General features: G+C 54.2%; 1 protein-coding gene across 3 annotated transcripts in view; it reads right to left on the reverse strand.

Moving 5' to 3' along the window:
* LOC137442792 (sodium- and chloride-dependent GABA transporter 2) overlaps positions 1–20,859 on the reverse strand; it is a 38,033-nt gene that overhangs the window by 7,995 nt on the left and 9,179 nt on the right. For 2 of the 3 annotated variants that reach the window (XM_068141780.1, XM_068141781.1), the window contains exons 4-9: positions 20,487–20,627; positions 19,807–19,891; positions 17,148–17,280; positions 12,536–12,670; positions 12,321–12,401; positions 255–358 (exon numbers count right to left, since the gene is read on the reverse strand). In XM_068141780.1, coding sequence (XP_067997881.1) covers positions 255–358; positions 12,321–12,401; positions 12,536–12,670; positions 17,148–17,280; positions 19,807–19,891; positions 20,487–20,627 — 679 coding nt within the window. The remainder of the gene's footprint in view (positions 1–254; positions 359–12,320; positions 12,402–12,535; positions 12,671–17,147; positions 17,281–19,806; positions 19,892–20,486; positions 20,628–20,859) is intronic. The other variant, XM_068141782.1, reaches the window with a different exon arrangement.

Here is a 20,859-nt window from a genome sequence, read left to right on the forward strand (position 1 = left end):
GGTGGTGAAAAGGATCAGACTTTGCTGGATGCAGCTGGTGTGGAACAGGGGATTTGTCATCAACGACACAGAAAGTTCCCTCAGGTAGACAGCACAGAGAGAGAAAGTAGCTGCAAAGCTTTTTCTTATGCTTTGAGCAGAGACAGGAAAGATGAGCCTTCAGAAGGCCAGTAGCCTGCAGGAGGTCACCAGCCCATGCATGCTGCCCTGCAGGGGGGGAAAGGCTCTAGACAGCAGAGCCGTGCTCCAGTTACCTGTAGCAGTCGTTATGGTATTTGTTATAGCTGCCCAGAGCTGTCAGGCATCCCAGACAAATTGCATAGGAAAAGAAGATCTGAGTGCCTGCATCCATCCAGACCTGCAAGGGAGAGGCAAACACAGGTGAGCAGCCAAGGCCGGCACAGAGCACAGGCACTGCACAGACGTGAAGTGGCAGGCCCCAGGGGGCTGCCAGAGCCAGCAGGAAGGGCAGTGCCCAGGACAGGAGCAGTGCCCAGCACTCAGACAAGCCTTTCCTGTGGGCAGGTGTGCTGGCTTACACCCATCCGGGGTGGAGGGCTGAAGGAGCTCTGCCTCCCCCGGAGGACAAAAGAAACCTGATCCAGGTGGGCAGAGGACTTGGCTTCCCCCTCGCAGCAGGAGAGGTCCCGCGGGTCAGAGGGGTCTCTTCCACTGCCCCTTCCCACCCAGCAAGCCCATCCAGAGGGGGACTCTGGCTGCTGCTGCTCTTCTCCTGCCTCACCTGCTGAGCAGCGTGGCTGCTGCCGGCTCCTGCGCCGGCTGCGCCGTCAGGCCTGGCTCTCGCTGAAGGACTGAACCCACTTCCACCCAGGGAACACCAGGCCACCCAGGCCTGGGTTGGTATATTGCCCTGTTTATCCTTGTCCCTTACCCTTGTGAACCCTCCCTGGTATTGCTTTATTTATCCTTTGTTGAAACATTTACTTCTCCTACTTCCAAACCGAGTCCAAACTACTTCTTTCACAGATTCACCTCCTTCCCTTTTTCCCTACATCTCCCTCCCTCTCCTTTTTTTTCTTTTCTCCCTTTTATTTCCCTTTCCTTGCTAGGGAAAGGAAGGGGGGAGTAAGGGAGGAGTTCTGAAGCTGTTATCATCTGAGCTTTTAAACTCCAGTTAAGGCTCAAGCCAGCACAGCAGGTTAGACAGTTGGAGGAATCAGAGAGCTCACTGAGGCACGCAGGGGGTGCTGAGAGTGCCAAAGGGAAGGGATGCACTGCAGCCTTGCAAACCAGCAACACTACAGCTCCTCAGCAGCATCTTTCTTCCTCTGACACATCTGCAAGGGCCTGTGATTCTCTAAAACCTCCCAGCAGGAAGGGACCAGATAAAGACTTTCCACCAGGGCTGAAGAGCCCTCTGCTAGCAGAGGAGAGGGCCCTGACTTGGGCAAGCCTGGTCTCCCACTGGATGGTATGGGTACCTACAGCTTCTGCTGGGGGGCCTTCTCTTCAAGGCCTCATGGAATGGCTTAAAAGCTTAAAACAGAAATGAACAGAGTTGTTTATAACAGATGGCTCCCCCCCCGAAAAAAAATAACAAATAGGAGGAAGCTGTTAGTGCCCTGAGGAGCCTTTGAACTCTGCTTCTCTCACTGTCAGTGCTCTGAGGCCAACATTTGTCAGTGCCAAAGTCGATGTGAAACCCTGCGTGCAAGCACTGCCCCTGCCTCCTGCAGGGAGCAGCAAAGGCAGGAACCAACAGTGAGGAAGGAAGCAATGACAGGATAGTTACTTAAACCCTCTGCCTTCTAAGATCCTTCTTCTAATGAGTTTCTGAAACAGAGGTAAGATGATCATCCAACCCATGCTGACGGACAGCCGTAGTCTAGGCACAAAACAAAAGCTAATCAGAAAATAAAAGCAGAAGCAAAGTGTTACTGGGACAGCCTGAGTGAGAAAAGGCCATCTGGCTGCACCCTCCATCCTCACAGTATCACTTAGGTTGGAAAGGACCTCGAGGATCATCGAGTCCAACCTATCAACACAGACCCCATGACTAGACCATGGCACCAAGTGCCACATCCAATCCCCTCTTGAACGCCTCCAGGGTCGATGACTCCACCACCTCCCTGGGCAGCACATTCCAATGACGAATGACTCGCTCGGTGAAGAACTTCCTCCTCACCTCGAGTCTGAACCTCCCCTGGCACAGCTTGAGACTGTGTCCCCTTGTTCTGGTGCTGGTTGACTGGGAGAAGAGACCAACCCCTTCCTGGCTACAACCTCCCTTCAGGTAGTTGTAGAGGGCAATGAGGTCTCCCCTGAGCCTCCTCTTCTCCAGGCTAAACAACCCCAGCTCCCTCAGCCTCTCCTCACAGGGCTGTGCTCAAGGCCTCTCCCCAGCCTTGTTGCCCTTCTCTGGACACCTTCAAGTCTCTCAATGTCCTTCTTAAACTGAGGGGCCCAGAACTGGACACAGGACTCAAGGTGCGGCCTAACCAAAGCAGAGTACAGGGGCACAATGACTTCCCTGCTCCTGCTGGCCACACTATTCCTAATGCAGGCCAGGATGCCATTGGCCCTCCTGGCCACCTGGGCACACTGCTGGCTCATGTTCAGGTGGCTGTCAATCAGCACCCCCAGGTCCCTCTCTGTTTGGGAGCTCTCAGCCACTCCGACCCCAGCCTGTAGCTCTGCATGGGATTGCCGTAGCCAAAGTGCAGCACTCGGCACTTGGACTTGTTGAATGCCATCCCATTGGACTCTGCCCATCTGTCCTCAGGGAAGCAGCAGTGGTGAGCTCTTGCACACACAGCAGCTTTGCCTCAGAAGTCAGTGCAAAGCACCATGGTGGTTTTGATGACTGAGTCGCAGCTGTAGCTGTCAGCCAACACCTCCTGTTCTGAGGCAATGGGCAGTTGGGCAGCCCCTGCCCAGCTGCCCCTGTTGCTCAGGCCACCCTCCCCAAGGCATGGTTCTGCCTTTCCTCCTCCAAACTGGCCAAAGATCACTCACACGGTAAGAGACTGTTTCACATGTACCTCTTCTCCACCCTAGGCTGATGAACCTTACAAAGGGATGTTCCACTCCCATTAAAGGTGATTCTTTTGAGGGAATTCTAGTTTCAGCCCAAGGGACAGCTGTACAGGATGAATCCTCTCCCTGCCCACTGCTGCTAGACCCAGCCCACAGGGGAGAAAGCAAAGCACTGCTAGGGCTAGCCTTGGCGAAGCTGCTCTCCCTGACTGTCCTGCAAGCAGCTCAGCTCACGTTCAGCACCACCACCACCTCCTCAGTCTCTGGAAACCTCACTCATGTTTTCACAGTCAGATCAAATCTCTGGTCGGTAGAATGGGAAGAGACAGGTGATGAGGTACAATAGGGACAGCTAGTTGGAGGCACTGGAACACTGACAGCGATTGAGTGCAGTGCAGTTGACCCTTTTGGGAGGAGCTTTGTGAGGAGGAGGGTTGAGAGCACTGTATGACTTCAGTTCTGCATTTCACAATGGTTAGAAAACAACCAAAGCCCTTATTATAACTGTGTTGTAAACCAGCTCTGTGTTTGTGGGCTTGGGGCACAACCTCCAAGCTTCAGCTATCTTTTAGGCACAACAAGTCACTGAGGCAAGCTGCACCACTAAGAGTTTGAGCATCCTTGCACAGACAGGGGTGACACATCTGACCTGGCTGTGGCCCCTCCCAGCTTCTTGTGCAAATTAACCTTGTCCTGGCCCAAACCAGGGCAGTTAGCTTTATAGTTCACTGTTCATAGCTAGAGCTCTGCCTTGTCCTCAGTTTTGAGCTCAGAACGCTCCCTTTCCATGAGTTTTGGAGCCCTTGCAGTTCAGTTGGGCAAGGTCACAAGACCTTCGCCATCAAATTGCCCACCCTGCACTTGCCACAAGACTGGACCCAGCTGACAGGTTTCAACCAGACAACAGTTGGTGGAAAGCTCAAGGACATCAGCTACCTAGGAATTTCCCAACAGGCAGGGGACAGGAAGGTGGCAGGAAATCAGCATTCCTACTGCAAAGCCACAGGGAGGAAGTCATTCAGTGTGAAATGACAGCTAAATCACAGAAGCAAGAGGCATGAGCAATCCCTGGGGCAGGAAAGGAGCTGGTGCTTTGCTAGCCATGCTAGAAGCCAAGCATCAAGAACACCAAGCTTCATTAGCTCTCTGGCTTATGAAGTGGCTCGTTTCTAAAACCCAGTAATGTCCTTAGCTGGGTAGCAGAGATCAGGGTGGGGGCTGTGGACTCCCTGCTCTGCTTCCTACTCTGTTCAACAGAGCAGCCCTGGGGTGCCTGCTGGGCTGTATGGGAGCCCAGCCTCAGAGGGCTGTGCCTTTAGGGAGTACAGGACCTGCCTCAGCATAATGCTTCCATCTGAAGCGAGGCAGCCTGTGGCTGAAGCTATAAATACATCTAAGCTTGGCTGGCAGAGCTGATGATCCTACTTACTCAGCATGACTGTGAGCACCACGTGGGGCTGCATGCTCCCAGTTTCCCATTTTCAAAGGTTACTGCAGCTCTTGGGCCAAAGACCAAGCCACCTTTGCAGCCCTCCAGCCCCCTGGCAGTTCCCAAATGGCTTGAGGGCCAATGAACTGCAGAAGGACTGACGGCATGGGTGCTCCTGACCCACTAGTGACAGAACCAAGCAGCAGCAGCGGTTCCCAGGACTGCTGATCACTGAGGCTGGAAGGCATCCCAGCCCCTCTGTCATCCAGCCTTCTGCTGAAGCCCCTCACAAGGAACACCACTGCCCATCAAGCCCTGTGGGCTCACAGGGGCTACACAGATCACCCACTTCAGAAAACACCAACCCAAACCTTCCCAACCTGCTCCTTCTGCTTCCTTCTCTCCCTGTAGTTGTTTTTTTTCCCTGTGGCCCTTTGCCTCCTGTGCTGCTGACCAGCAGCTTCTCCTCATTTTCATAAGGGGCTGGCTGGGCTCGGGCAGGGCTCTCTTTTCTCTTGCAGATTACAGTGTGCTGCTGTTCTCTGGCCTCTGCTCCCCAAGAGGCTGGTGAAGTTTGCTGTGCTCAGACTCTGCTGGCACATTGGCAGCATGGGTATTTTGAGTTGATTGCTGTCTGAAGCCCTCTAAGCCATCCAGTTAATTTAACTCATAATTCAGTTTCCTTGGACATGTTGTTTACTTCTGTTTGCAATAACCTCCTACTCTCTGGTGTTAGCCAAAGCCTTCACACCTCAGCTGCAGTCATCCCAGATATTCCAAGGTGCCCTATAAGAGGACATATTCCTTTGCCCCTTCATTTTCTCAGCAATATCTGTTTTATTACATGCAGTGGAATTGAATAGCCCCCTGCACTAAAGCAGATTCTTCCTTGGGAACACCTCAAAGCACTTGCAAATAACAGCCAAGGCCATTTCTGAGCAAAATCTTACTGCAGCCCAGCATACATCATACATCAAACACAGCTGCCATGCTGGGGAGCACCACGCTGGCTCTGCCAGCAGGCAGAGAGGGCACAGCATGGACTGCCACTGCTAGGTGGAAGGTCAGGCTTGGTGTAACGTAGAGCAGAGAGCAAAACTCACCCAAGCCTTGAGCTGCAGTGCAGTCAGCATTTCCTTCACTGCCAGCACCACAGCTCACAGGCAGCCTGTGCCATTGGTGCTCCCCAGCAGCCACCTGCTGCACCATGCAAACACCACTTCAGCCCAGCCTCAAAGGCACAGATCTTCATTCCTAAGATTCCACCTCAGGGCACTACTTCCAGGTCCTTGCCTTTCCCCTTCATTCAGCACTGGCCCACAGGCCCAAAGACCCAGACCCCACAGCACTGCAGCATGCAGGGCAGTGCAGCTCTGGAGCCCTGTGGCTGCAAAGAGCCCAGCACAGGGCTGCACAGCCCAGGCCAATGCTTCCCCTGCCCTCACTGACTGCAGGAGAGAGGCTGCAGAGCCCAGTCCTTGTCCTCACTGGCTGCAGGAGAGAGCAGGCAGAGAATGAGTCTCTGCCATTTCTGCAGAGCATTCCTGGACCTTCTGCCCACCCTATGCCCAGCCAAGCATCATGTCCCACCCCAAGGCCCCACCTGCTCAGAACATAACATCCTTGGGCTCCCTGGGAGTGGGGAACTGGGACTCTGCTCCCCAGTCAGTCTCTGTGCCAGCACTGAAAGCTCTCCAGTGTAAGCTCGTGTAACCCCCACACCTCAGGGCATCTTCCAAGCCAGGAGGAGGTTCCACAGCCGAGGCCCTCTCACTGCTGGGCTTTCTCTGTTAACACCACCAGAAAACAAAGAGCTTGCTGGTTCATCCGGAGTAGCACAGCTGCCTGCCCAGGGTGCCGCAGGGGGGTGGGAGGTGCTCTGAGGCATGCTCCTGGCTGCCTGGGAAGCTGGGTCTGGCGGTCCCCCCTGCCCTGCTGCTCACAGGTGCAGCCAGCCAGCGTCAGCCCTTGCTGCTATGTCAGCACCGAGAGCAGCCTCAGCGGGGCTGCAGCCTGCCGGCCCCTTGGCTCCCGTGCCAGCAGAGCCCACACGAGGTGCGAGAGGAGGAAGAGGCCTTCCAGAGTAAATACAGCTGCGCTTCGCCCCATGGGGATGCATTGCTCCAGCCGGGTGGAGGAGAGGATGCCAGCCCCGAGACCCTCCCACCCGCTGTAGTGGCAGCGAGCTCTTCCTCCCTGCTGCCCCAGGCAGAGTGGGCAGCGATGCCTGGGCTTGCAGAGCCTCAGCCGGGGCTGGGGGGCACAGGGCCGCGGTGCAGAAGTGAGCACAGGGAGCTGTTGGCAGCCCTGCGGCACGCAGTCAGCACAGGCACAGCAGGTCACCCTTCGGCGTGAAAACAAACGTGCCTTCAGAGGGGGAGGGGAGGGACCAGCACAGCACAGACTGAGTGCACAGGGTCACGTTAAAGGCTTGCTGGGAATAAAATAGAAGAGGAACAAATAATATTTAGCAGGCTCACAGTTGCCCTCTCCTCTTGCTGGGAAGCAGCAGCTCTTGCTGGCCATGCAGCAATAGGAGGAGCCTGAATGTGAAGGTGATGAAGGTGATGTGAAGGCTCTGACCTCTTCCCCAGTGTGGCTATGGGGGTCCAGAAGCAGTCACAGCCCTCAAAGATGCATGCACCTCCTGCCCTTCCTGTGGAGGCCCAAGAGGCTTATCCTCAGTGCAGCCTCAGCAGAAAAAGCAACAGTGCAAACCATGAGCCTGATCCCAGCAGTCTCCCTCTCCAGGCACAGCATGCAGCCCCCAGAAAGGCTGGGAGCATGGTCCTGTCTTGCCTCCCCTTGCATACCGAGCGAGTCATTGGTCATTGGAACGGGTTGCCCAGGGAGGTGGTTGAGTCATCGACCCTGGAGGCATTCAAGGGGAGATTGGACGTGGCACTTGGTGCCATGGTCTAGTCATGGGGTCTGTGTTGATAGGTTGGACTCGATGATCCCCGAGGTCCTTTCCAATCTAAGTGATACTGTGAGACTGTGATACAGCCCCCAGAAAGGCTGGGAGCATGTTCCTGTCTTGCCTCCTGTTGCATACAGCCCCTGGAAAGGCTGGGAGCATGTTCCTGTCTTGCCTTCCCTTGCATACAGCCCCTGGAAAGGCTGGGAGCATGGTCCTGTCTTGCCTCCCCTTGCATACAGCCCCCAGAAAGGCTGGGAGCATGTTCCTGTCTTGCCTCCCCTTGCATACAGCCCCTGGAAAGGCTGGGAGCATGTTCCTGTCTTGCCTCCCCTTCCTGCTACATCCATCAGGAAGCAGGAGCCTGTGGGGACTCTGCAGGGGCAAAGCCTGCTCCAAAAAGCAGATCAGGGAAATGGGTTAAAGCAAATGGGAAGGGGCACTGGGGAGGGCTGTTTGGGAAGTACTGCAGATGGGAATGGGAGAGACGATGAAAATAAGCTGGAGGGAGGCAGTGCTCTGAAGTTATCTGCACAGAGCAAGCCTAGGTGCTGGGCAGGGTTGGTTTTCTGGTGGGGAATGCTTCCAGGGTGCCTGCAGAGGTATGGATCTTCTGCTGGTCCTTGTGACCACTCCAGCGGTGTTTCCCTGCCCCCAGGAGCAGGGGCACAGCTCCTACCAGAGCCTTTGGCATGTCTGGGCTAGGTGGAAAGCAGCTGCTCCTTTCTACAAAGGCTGGTGAAGTACAAGCACACCCATCAAGGTGGAGGGGTTTATGGACAGTTCAAGAGCAAAACAAGAATGGGAGTTTTGAGAGACATCTGCTGCTTTTCCAGAGAGGGGTTTGCTCAGAGACTGTTGAGTTCAACAGCTCCTGCATTCTCATCCCAACAAATTCAGCTCAAACTGTTTGAGGATTGATACCAGACTGAGTCAGGACCATTCCATGTCTTCTCTTCAAAGCAAACCCAAACACATAGCCCACACTCTCTGCATCAAGCCCATCAGTCCTCTCTTTAAACCTCTTGAAGCGGTGCCTGGCCATGCTATGAACCCATCAAGCCTTGGAAAGCCTGCCAGCAACTGAGAAAAGGTCTTCTGACCGCAGGTTTCCCACCCTTCACCCTTATTTCTACTCTCAATTCCTCTCATTTCAGCTTCCTGCTTGAGGATCCCACTGTGCATCCCTCTCTTTAGTCACATCCTAAGTCCCCACCACCACCCACTGAAACAGACAGCTGAGAGAACTGGTCCAAAGATAACTGCAAAGGATCAAGTGACCAAAAGTGGAAAGGGTGAGCAACCCTGAGCCCCCTGCTTCAGTCAGTACCCAACTGATGCTGTGAAGTGACAGGAACCTGCTGGAGCACACAGAATGCACTCAAGAAGAGGGAGAGGAGGAATTCTGAGTCTGTGATGGCTAGCATGCTAACATCACAACACCAATATGGGATCAAAACCAACATCAGGGATTCCTTTTCATGATTCTCTCATTTGGGGACACATAGTTTACTGCAGATGCTCTCTCTGGTGGGTCTGCTGCAGCAGCAAGCTGTGTGGTGCAGCAGACAGCTGGAGGGAAGGGAGGCCATCCAGAGGGACCTGGACAGGCTGGAGAGGTGGGCACAAGCCAACCTCAGGAGGTTCAACAAGACCAAGGGCAGGGTCCTGCAGCTGGGTGGAGGCAATCCCAGGCACAAATCCAGGCTGGGCAGGGACTGGCTGGAAAGCAGCCCTGAGGAGAGAGCCTTGGGGGTGCTGGGGGACAAGAAGCTCAACAGGAGCTCTCAATGTGCACTTGCAGCCCAGAAAGCCAATCAGCTCCTGGGCTGCATCAGGAGAAGTGTGGCCAGCAGGTCGAGGGAGGTGATCCTCCCCCTCTGCTCAGCTCTGGTGAGACCCCACCTGGAGTACTGCCTCCAGTTCTGGAGCCCCTATTACAAGAGGGATGTGGAGGTGCTGGAAGGTGTCCAGAGAAGGGCCACAAGGATGATCAGAGGGCTGGAGCACCTCTCCTGTGAGGACAGACTGAAGGAGTTGGGGCTGCTCAGTCTGCAGAAGAGAAGGCTCCCAGGTGACCTCATTGTGGCCTTCCAGGATCTGAAGGGGGCTACAGGAAGGCTGGGGAGGGACTGCTCAGGATCTCAGGTAGTGATAGGACTAGGGGGAATGGAATGAAGCTGGAGGTGGGGAGATTCAGTCTAGATGTGAGGAGGAAGTTCTTCCCCATGAGAGTGGTGAAGCCCTGGAATGGGTTGTCCAGGGAGGTGGTTGGGGCCCTGTCCCTGGGGGTGTTTAAGCCCAGGCTGGATGAGGCTCTGGGCAGCCTGATCTAGTGTGGGGTGTCCCTGCCCATGGCAGGGGGGTTGGAACTGGATGATCCTTGTGGTCCCTTCCAACCCCGAATGAAACTATGAAACTATGAAACCTGCTTGTGCAGAACCCAGGCTCATCAGTCAAACGTTTTGTTTGGGTGTTTCTCTGTACACCCCTCATCTGCATATCAAAGGATGAGCAGAGGGCTGGAGCACCTCTGCTATAGAGGACAGGTCGAGAGAGCTGGGGCTGTTCAGCCTGGAAAAGAGAAGGCTCTGAGGAGACCTCCTTGTGGCCTCCCAGCGTCTGAAGGGGACTACAAGAAAGCTGGGGAGGGATTTTTAGGGTGTCAGGGAGTGCTAGGAATTGGGGGAGGGGGAGGGGGCAGGGAATAGAGCAAAACTGTAAGTGGGTAGATTCAGATTATATGTCAGGATACTATGATACTAAGATGTTCCCCATGAGGGTGGTGAGAGCCTGGCACAGGTTGCCCAGGGAGGTGGTGGCAGCCTCATCCCTGGAGGTGTTTGCAGCCAGGCTGGATGTGGCTGTGAGCAACCTGCTGTAGTGTGAGGTGTGCCTGCCCATGGCAGGGGGTTGGGACTGGCTGAGCCTTGAGGTCCCTTCCAGCCCTGACAGTTCTGTGGTATTTACTATTTTAAGTATTTCACAGATTGAGAAAATGAAGGTGCAGGGAGATTTAGGGCATTGTAGGCTTCATGGCCAGAAGACACCACCATCCATCAGCCTGAGCTCTCACAGGCAGGATTTCCCAGCTCTCTCCAAGGTCAGCTGGCAAGTTAAAAGCAATGACTTCCACTCAGCAGTCTGATGTTCTGACACTTCATCACATCTTGGCTGCTGCTTCTCCCCTGGTAGAATCTGCTCAATAATTCATCCCCTCTTTTCACCTGGTTTTTCATATACTCTAAAGGAGTTTTCATTTTATCCCCCTGAATATTGCTTCCTCTTTGTTTAAACCTCCTCTTGAGAGGCCTTATCAGAAGGCTCAGGCTGGAGAGGGTGTTTTAATTGTCTGGTTTTGGTTTGGTTTGGTTTTTCCCAGGATGCCTTCCCAGGCACTCAAGAATCTTGCCTTTTCCCAGGCAGTGCAGGACTGTGGGGAAACAATTACAGCAAATCAGCCTGGCCCTGATGGGCTGGCAGGGCTCAGGCTGGCCCTACCCAGAGGGGACATGCACATATGAGACTTGGGGCACTAACCCTTCCCTTCCCTCTCTGATGGGGAAAAACAACAGAAACCTCAAGTCCTGCTACCCAGCTCATCAGGAAGGCAACCACTGCCACCAGCTCTGCTTTTCTGCCACAGAAATGAAGCTTTCATCAGGGAATGCTGGAGTCAGGGAGAAAGGAGCAAGTTTTCCTCCCTCAGCCAAGGATAAGCCTTCTTTTTACTCTGAAGGGTTACTCTGCCTTTCTACCAGGGCACTGGCATTTTCCAGGCTGGGAGGAAGCTGTGCTCAGGCTGTAATTGGAGGAGCTTGCCAGGACAGACCTAATGAGGACACAGCCAGCACCAGCAAAATCACACCATGCCTGAAGTGCCCCATTTCGGTCCCCTGGGCAATGCAGACACAGCAACAACACAACTGTTCCTGAGTGAATGAGCACCATTCAATAATGTGATTTCATTTCAGAAGTCTCCTTCACCTTATCAGCACAAATGGAGCCACAAACACTGCAAGCACAGACCTACCCTCACCCCCCTCCAAGCCCTGCTGCACCTTCACACCAAGGCAGCAGCTGTCTCGTACACCTTCTGTCCACAGTCAACCCAGAACATCAGCCAGAGCCATCAAACAAGGCTTTTCACTCCCTGCCCAGGCACAGCATTAACCAAAGCGTGACTTTCAGAAAGCTGATCAGGAGCTCTGAGTCCTACCCATGACAGAAACCAGACCACCTGGAGCTGGAAACCAGGGACTTGTGTTTAGCTCCCTGGATCGGAAGCTGTGAGTCAAAATGAGTTGCACAGAGCCACACTGCACCAGGGGCACAGGCAGGACCAAAGGATGCCCTGCATGCTGCTGCCCACACAGAGCAAGGATCATCCTTCCTCCACCAGGGAGTAGATGATCAGCCAGAGCCATTCCTTCCCCAGCACTTAGGCCCTGTTCAGAAAATTAGTAACCAACAGAGCACTGGGGCCAGAGCAGGAAGAGTTAATGAGGTTACCAAGGGTTTTGCTGACCTATTTTCCAGGCAGGCACCCTTTAATCTCCTTTAGAAACACCTTCACACAAAGGCTGGTACAGCAGCTCAGCTGGAGCCAGGATTTAACATGGAAGAACTTGTCCCAAAGAGATTAAAAGCAGCAGTTGGGCACCGACCCTCCTGTCAGGGAGAAACTTCTCGCTGGGACAGGGAGGTGAGGAGGGCAGCCGCCAGGTCCTGGGACTGCTGCTGCAGCGTGCCAGGGCTGCTGCCATGCATGCACCCAGCATGCTGCCCAGGGAAGCTGCAGCAAGCCTGCCAGAAGCAGGGCTGCTCCCTGCCAGCTGCCAGCACAGTGCCGTGGAGCCACACACACTGACTGCTTCTGCAGCACAGGAGTCTCCCCAAGAAATGGGGCTGACAGCTGGTGCCACTCATGGGGAACAGTCCAACCCCACTGCCCATAGCTGCACAGCTCAGACTCACCTTGCACCAGGAGACAGCAGCACAGGTGAGGGCTGAGGACAAGAGGGCGTGAGGACCACACAGCAGCAGCACAGCCCGGCCCTGTGCCCACAGAGGGGATAGAGAGGAAGCAGAAAGAAGAAACTGGAAGAAAGAGAGTGAGCAAAGGAGGGAGAGAGGACAGCCTCAGGCTTCCACGGCAGCACAGCTCAGCCATTTGTCCACCTCCAGCTTACCTGGGGGTCCCCAAGGCGACTGAGGTCTGGGTAAAGGTAAAACAGGATTCCCTGGGATGCCCCGGGCAGGGAGACTCCCCTGATCAGCAGAACCAACAGCATGAGGTATGGGAACGTGGCCGTGAAATACACCACCTGGGAGGAGCAGCAAGGGACAAGGGTGAGTGAGCAGCAGGGGCCAGAGCACACAGCGCTGGCCAGCAGCACGGCACCCACCCCCAGCCCGGGGCAGACGGCCGAGGCAGGCGGCCAGGCTGCCACATCGAGTACCTTGCTCCCACCTTGCTAGAAAGAAAGGCACTGTAAAAGGTGCCCAGGAACCCTGTGACGTGCCATGGCATGTCTGGAGCCAGGGAAAACCCTTCCAGTCCTAAGAGCAATCCAGAGCCTAGGCCAGGCTGTCACCGTGCTGGACTCAGAGCAGCCCTGCTGAAGGCAGGGGTGTTATGTCTGGGTGCACTGGAGAAGGAGCTGCCCCCAGTACCCCTCTGCACATTGCTGTCCTAACCAGAGGTCTGAGGCACACAGAGAGAGGATATTCCCTGCAGCAGTTAGTGGCAAGGATGAAGAGGTGTGCAGATAAGAGATACACCTTGTAACATGATTGCTACTGAAGAGCCACCAGGGTCCCCCACTCAGGGCTGGCACTGCCACCTGTCTTGTGCCCACTGCTCCCCACTGCAGTGACTCACATCCACCACCCCTGACTAACCCCTGTTCTAGTACCCAGCTTCAGGCAGAGCAGGGAAGCATGTCTCAAGACGTGCCACCAAGGACACAGACACAAAGAGGACCTTCAGCCTGTGTCCTCTTGCTTTTCATGCCCCCAGCCCCATCAGCAGTGCAGTGCTACTCAGGTTGCTGTAGCACAGGAGCCACAGCCCTTGGGGGAATGCTGAAGGCCAGAACCAACCAATGCTTCCAGGGGCTCCACAGCCCCACATCTAACACTCCACTCAGGGATTGGCAGGGTACCTCCAAGGGAGTCCAAGCTGATGTCTGTCGTGTGTCACAACAATATGTCATAGTCTCTGTTTCCCACACAACCAAACTGATGTCAAGGGGCTCATCCCCAGAAATTCCAGCAGAGTCATTAATCCCTTGACATTGCTGCTCCCACACCTTCCAGACTTACTGATCACTTCCCAAGGAGTTGTTCAGCCTGTGTCATGCTAGGCCAGAACAGAGATGCTGCTCGCTCAGGTTTGTGCCGTGTGGATGTGCTGAGTCACACAAGCACACTGCAGCTGAATGCTGCTGCTCAGCTTTGGCAGCTGCACACCAGAGAGCTAAAGCTCATCCCAGGAGGAGCCACAAAAGGCAGGATCTGGTCTCACACCTTCCCATCCACCCAGAGGCAGTTGTTTCAAAATCCACCATTCCTGAGCACTGCCACAGCTATGGAATTTTTTTTGCATTGGAGGAGGTCCTGATCAGTGTGAGCTTATGATTTCCCTGGGCACTTTCACCCTGTCTCTGGGTGCTCCTTGTGATCAGAGCAGTGATTCACAAGTATTGTCTCTGAACCCATTCCAATGGAATCCATCTGACTCAAACACCCAAAGCACCTGCTGCTGCAGTGCCAGCCCTCTTCAAAGGCAAGATGCAGCCTCTGGTGATTCAGTTTTGTCACATAGAAGGACAGAAGGATTTGAGATATCCCAGCCTTCAAAAGCCACACTGCTTGGTTATCTTTGCCTGCAGCTCCAGGTTGTCCATGCATTTATGGAGCCACAGAACCACAGAATGGTCTGGGTTGGAAGTGACCTCCAGAGCTCATCCAGACCAAACCCCTCTGTACTCAGCAGGGACATCCTCAACTAGACCAAGTTGCCCAGAGCCCTGTCCAGCCTCACCAGCTCTGTTCTATTCTGGCTCAAACATGTCTCTGCAGATCCCACCTTCACCCTGCCATAACCTTGCACCATTTCATAGCTTGCATGTTGAGACTCTCTAATTAGGCTCTGAAAGTGTGGAGCCTGCTACCAAACCTGTGGAGGCAGAAATCATAGGATCACAGAATGGCCTGGGCTGAGAGGGACCCCCAAAGCTCCTCCAGTCCAACCCCCTCTGCACTCAGCAGGGACATCCCCAACTGGATCAGGTTCCCCAGAGCCCTGTCCAGCCTCACCTTGAGTATCTCCAGAGATGGAGCCTCAACCACCTCCCTGGGCAGCCTGTTCCAGTGTTCCACCACCCTCATGGTGCAGAACTTGTTCCTCACATCCAATCTCAATCTGCTCTGCTCTAGTCTGAAGCCATTGCCTCTTGTCCTGTCCCTGCAGGCCTTTGCAAACAGTCTCTCTGCAGCCTTCTTGTAGCCTCTTCAGGTACTGGCAGGTTGCTCTTAGGTCTCCCAGAGCCTCCTCTTCTGCAGGCTGAACACCCCCAGCTCCCTCAGCCCATTTCACTTGCCCTATTCTGCATATCACAGCAGTCTTGGGTAATGCCACAACAGTCAGTGACAAACATCTTCTGCTGGGGCATGTGATTGCCTGAGATGTGTGTGTGTGACCAGACCCATTCCTAGCTTTCTGAACCTTCCTCCTGGCCATTGAAGGAAACAAGGGGCAGCATGCTCCAACACAGGCAAACACCATACTTGTGTCATTCCTAACAATCACCCCTGGGTTTACCACACCCCCAATTCTTCCTCTAGGAAGTGACAGGATGCAAGAGTCTCAGCTGATGAACTCAAGGTTCAAAGCAGAGATCACAAGAACAGCACACTGCCTTTGGTGCCTGGTGCAGGTTCCTGCCTGGGTCTCTGGATAACCTGAGTTTGAGGAGCTCAGCACACAGACTGCTCAGTTGCCTGGCATATGATCTGGATTCACAGTCTGATACCATCCTGTGTGCCTCACAGCCTGCTCAAACCAGTGTGGTAAGTTTTCACATCTGCACTGAGACCAGAGGCTGAGGTCGAGGAATGTTTTGCTGGGTTAAGAGAGCCAAACTTCTATCTAACAACAGGAACATCTGGATACAATGAGAGCTGACTCAGGGCTTGGCTCAGACCCAATCTGTTTATTTCTTGGTCATTGTTAGCTCTAGCTACATCAGTAGGAACCTTGCCGGGATCAGTGGGATTGTTCTGCCTCACGCTGGTCAACAACATCCAGGGTTTGATTTGAACCTGGTCCACACGCCTCAGCCTCAAAGTGCTTCCATCTGTGAGGACCTCCTGCAGCTCCAACCACTCCCCAGGGACAGGCAGCCCCAGCAGCAGAGGATGTGAGCCATCTGAGCAGGGCAGTGTGAGCTGATGGGGTTTGCCCCTGCACAAGCAGATTACCTGAGCTCAGGCATTAGCTCCTGGCCAGTGGGGCTGTATTCCCACAGCCACTGTTTCAGGTGCATTACTGAGCATGCAGAGGGCTGACAAACCTGTGCACACTGCTGCTTTACTGAGAGAAAGCTTCTGTTTCCCAGAGGATAAGATCTCACCAATGCTAGTCCTTCCTGCTTGGGCAGCACTTGATGTGCCCTAGAGCTTTAACCCAGAACAGATTGAAGTTGGTGTTTGCTGAAACTCAGTATCATCTTTGCTGCTATTAGGCTGCCTCTGCTCTCTTTTGCCAGGCCACCACAGCAAACAGTTGCTCTTTTCTTCTCATTTTACTCCATGGAAACCTGCAAACATCTAAGCAAGCTGCTCCATTTTCTCCCCTCTGCAAGCAGGAGAGGCTGCTCCCAGCCATGCCATCCACTTGACAGAGATGCATTCAGCCAGTGTTCCCAGCCCCTCTCACGTGGGCTCTCCTTCAAAGCATGCAGAGAAGCCACCATTTAGATAACATACTAAACCTTTTCACATCCATCTGCTCTTGCTGCCAGCAGACAGGGCTGCCTGGGAATGGGTCAGGAGGTGGTAGCAGAAGCTAAGTGATGGGGTAAATGACAGTGGCACACAAGGAGGGGAGCTAGACAGTCACAACAACCCTGCCCAGAAGCATAAAGAAAACCCTTCTGTCGTGGCTAGTGCTGGAGAGGGGAAGGGACCTTTATTCCTGAGGAATATGAGCAACTGCAGGAAGAGATGGGACATGGAAAAAAAGAAGATCCCTGTGGCTGTGGGGCAGAGAGGGCTTTGACACCATCAGAGTTGACTTCAGTACTATCTAATGCAGATTTTCCATCTGTGCTTGCCAGCAGAGGCAAAAACATGCTGCTTGCTCACAGTGTGGTGGGAGGGAAGGAACATGCAACCTCCCTGTACACAGGAAGACTGCAGGGTATCCTTGGCCTGTGGCTAGGGAGTGATCAGATGGAGATACTCTTCTTGGGAGCTAACGCTCTGAGATATCTCATCACTCCCATTCCTTCCTACTCCAAACACAAAGCCTGGCTGACACTCCTGCTGCAAGCTGAGTCTGTCAAGCTCCTGCTGCCTTATTCAGAGGGTGGTTTGCAGAGGATAGGACTATCTCTGGGGCTCTGTCCAGCCTGATCTAGTGTGGGGTGTCCCTCCCCATGGCAGGGGGGTTGGAACTAGATGATCCTTGTGGTCCCTTCCAACCCTGAATGAAACTATGAAACTATGAAAAGGTGAGTGGCTTCAGTGCTCCAGCTATGATCAAGGGAAGAGGCTTGCTCTGAACCAAGGACTCACCTTGCCTGTGGACTTGACCCCTTTCCAAATGCAGAAGTAGCAGATGATCCAGGCCAGCAAGAGACACAGAGCCAGCTCCCAGCGCAGGCTGCCCAGGTGCTGAATGCCATCAGAGATCTTCAGCACTCTCCTCCTGCATGATGAGGAAGCAAAGGAACACCCAAGTGTCACTGACCATGGCAAGTAACATTCCCAACATCATGCTGCTTCTCACCACATCTCCAAAGCACCTGATGACTTTGGGGAGCAGAGCTTACTAACAAGAGCCAGGGCTGAGCTGCAAGCTTCAGAGGAACCAAGCTCCCCTCTTAGAAGTGCCACCAGCCTGGCAGGTCATGCATGGACACTTGCTTCTATGCTCACTCCAGTTCTGGCCTGCTGGGCCATGACATTTCTCCTGTCCTCCTCCCACCCTCCATCTGTCTTGCCCTCTGGGGTAAGAGTCCTCTCTCTGCAGGAACCTGCAGCACTTGGCACTCAGAAGCTTTGTCTGGGCTTTTTTCCTGCACATTACAAAGTTCATCATGTCTGACATGCTTCAGACCTCAAAGTGAATGATGCCTTTCATCTACCATGCAGAATCCATCAAGACCATCCAAGAGGCAATGCTGTCCAACCCCTTCTCCACAGCACACTTCTGTCTTCAGGAGCCGACAAATATTTCACCTCCGAACCCAGAGCAGCATAGCATCCCATACCATGACTCACACCCAACCAAGGCCACAATAATCCCCACTGCACAGCTGAAAGACATCACCTTGAGCATCCTGTTTCAGCCAGTGTGAAGACAGGATCCTGGGCTAGATGGTTCAGCTAAGCTTGCATGGTCTTGCCCTAACCTGGACAGGCTGGAGAGCTGGATGGAGTGCAACCTAATGAAGTTGAATGAGGGCAAGTGTAGAGTCCTGCAGTGGTGTAGGAATAATTCCCTGCACCAGGACAGGTTAGGAAACAGCTGGGAAGCAGCTCTGTGCTGAACTAGCTCCACTGCTTTAGCAGGGAGGTTGGACTAGATGAGCTCTAGAGGTCCCTTCCAAGCCCTGCTGTTCTGTGAGTCTGTGATACAGCAGCTTTCCATCTTGTATGTGTCAGATCTTCCTCATCCCCCACAGAAGGACTCTCCCCTCTCCATCTCCCACACCACACAGCCAGACCTGAGCATAAAACACCACAGCACAGTGCCAACAGCCCAAGCAGAGAGAAACGTGCACAACCCAGCAGCTCAGCAGCTATGGCAGCCCTGCTGCCACAGAGATGAGCCCAGACTAAAGGTCATGGTCCTGCAGAACTGCATTTAAGACACACTGCCTCCTTCCCTGCCCCACAGTATTGTGGGAGATTGAGACAACGAGAGAAGGGCTGGCAAAACCACTCTGCTCTTTGCCTGCTTCTAAGGGCATGGACTCTGTAACCAGTGGTAAACGGTGCCCATGGACCGTAACTAACTGGGCACTGTCCTGCAGCCAGAGGCAGCCTCAGAAGCCCACTCAAGGAAGCTGGGGCCTCCTGTGTGCCCACCCAGGGAGGGCAGCAACAGAGGCCCCATGGGAAGCAATGGGCAGTGGAAATTTCCAGTGCCATCTGCTGTGGTGGGTTAAGGAACTGCTGTCTAACCAGAGAGAGGTTCTCTTGGGGGACTGGGCAGCCTGGCAGTGCCAAGGGGGACAGCACCAGAAATTATGTTATGCCATCCCATAATATAGCATCTTTATTTTCTAAATTAACTGGCTGCAGAGTCAGTTTCTGCCCTTTTCTCCCTCTCTCTGCTCCCAGATGGACCTTGTCTCTTGTGGGGGAGGGCTGTGGCCTGGCTTCAGCCTTGGCAGAGCTAATTTGTACTGCATCATTTGGGCCTGGGTAGGGAGCTACTGGGGGAGGTTGAGGCCTGGGGTATTGACCTGGCTGGGGGGGAGGTTTGGAAGGTGATGGCCTAGTGAGGTTGTAGAGAAGCCCAGGCTGGAGAGCTGGCCAGAGGCTGAGTATGAACTATTGTGTATTTTGGGGTATTTTGTATGGTTTTGTCCTGTTGTATAGAGCTGTGAACAGCACTTCCATTGAAACTTCCAACCCTTTCCAAGCCTGTGTGCAGCATTTTCTGCCACTCCTTTGGGGAGGGGTGAAGAGCTTCTCTCTGTTCCCTAAAACTACAATATGTGCTCACTCCCCAGTGACACAAGGAGAGCCACAGCAGGGGTGGGAACAGCAACTTTTCCAGCACCCAGCCCCAGGACAAGCAGTCTACAGCAGGTCACCATCGAATCACAAGTGAGCAGCAGGCCCGGGGAGAGTGCAGGCTCAGAGAGCACACAGGAGACAGTGTCTTTAAAACATTAAACCTTTACAACCAGCATCCCTGCATCCCTGTGCTGAGCTGAGGGGGTCCTGGAGGTGCTGTGTGCCCCATGTGCTCAAAGAAGCATCAAAGAAGGACAAAGTCAGATGGCTGTAAGGCAGTGCCAGCACTGCTCCAGGCAAACACTAGAAGCCCATCCTCGATTGAGGATGCTGCCCCGGAGAGCCTTCACTCCGACCTGACCAAGTTCCTCTTGTGTCCACTTCTGGCAAGGATGGGCTAATAGGCTGTGGCACTGGCAGGTGTGTTCCTTGCCCAAGGAGGGTGTGTTGCAGAGAAGAGGGAGCACAGGCTGTTGTTACTTACTCCCAGAACTCGATGACAGGGGAGGTGGCATTTTCACTGGTCACATTGAGTGTTGAGTTGGCCTTCTGCAGCTCCATGCAGGTCTCTGTGGGGGAGGCCCAGGGAGAGAGGGAGTGTAAGCAGCAGCTGTTGGAGTACCTGAGCTCTGCAGAAATCCCTTCCTTCCCATCCACTATGTCAACACTCACTGACATTGACTCAAAGACAAACTTTCTGTGGTCCCCAAGAAGCACGAAAGGAGCCCCCCAGAATAAGGCTGGCAACAAATCCATTAAGGTGGCAGCAGTCATTTTGTCCTTCCACTGGGCACAGTAAGCAGTGCCAATCAGCACTGGGGCTGTGGCTAACACACAGCACAGGATAACTTGAAGATGCCAAGCTGGCAGGTACCCAGGGTGGCTGGAGCCCAGGGCAGGAGTCCCTGGAGCCTGCCTGGTACTGGCAGAGTGCTGGGAGCGGTTGGATAGTGCCAGCACCAGTGCCCTCTGGCAAAGAACTACATCAGCCAAGCCTCTTCCCCTAAAGTGCCAGCAGCACTGCAGGGCCCTGGCACTCCCAGCCCTGTGGCCAGCAGTCCCTGCCATGCAGGGACGAGCCGCTCTCCTCAGGCTTGCCATGGGGCAGCAGCACATTCTCCTCAGCCAGCATCCAGTGGAGGCTTAGGGGAGTTGCACACCCACCTGTGTTCCACTCGTGGTCACAGCTGCCCCAGGGGAGGTGGATGGTGAATGAACTGAAGAGATAAAACAAGGCCCAAGCCAGGACAATGATGTAGTAGAAGTTCAGCAGTATGACGATGACCTGTGAGGCGTAGCCAATGCCTGCAGAAAGCGAGCCCCAAAGGCAGGTGACTCCCAGGCCAGCGCAGGGCTCAGGGCTGCCCTTGGCACATGCTCACCCAACCCTCTCGCCTGCTGCTCTGCATTCTCACCATGCTGCTGCCTGGGGCTCTCTGCCAACCTGCCAGAGCCACCACCCCCCTCCCCCAGAGCCCACTGTGCCACATCAGTGAGGGTCCAAGCAGGGGCCCCAGGGACCCTCTCTTTGTACCAC

This window comes from Melanerpes formicivorus, unplaced genomic scaffold (genome assembly GCF_026170545.1).
Source record: "Melanerpes formicivorus ecotype bairdi unplaced genomic scaffold, bMelFor1.0.p_v2 SCAF_8, whole genome shotgun sequence".
NCBI lineage: Eukaryota > Metazoa > Chordata > Aves > Piciformes > Picidae > Melanerpes > Melanerpes formicivorus.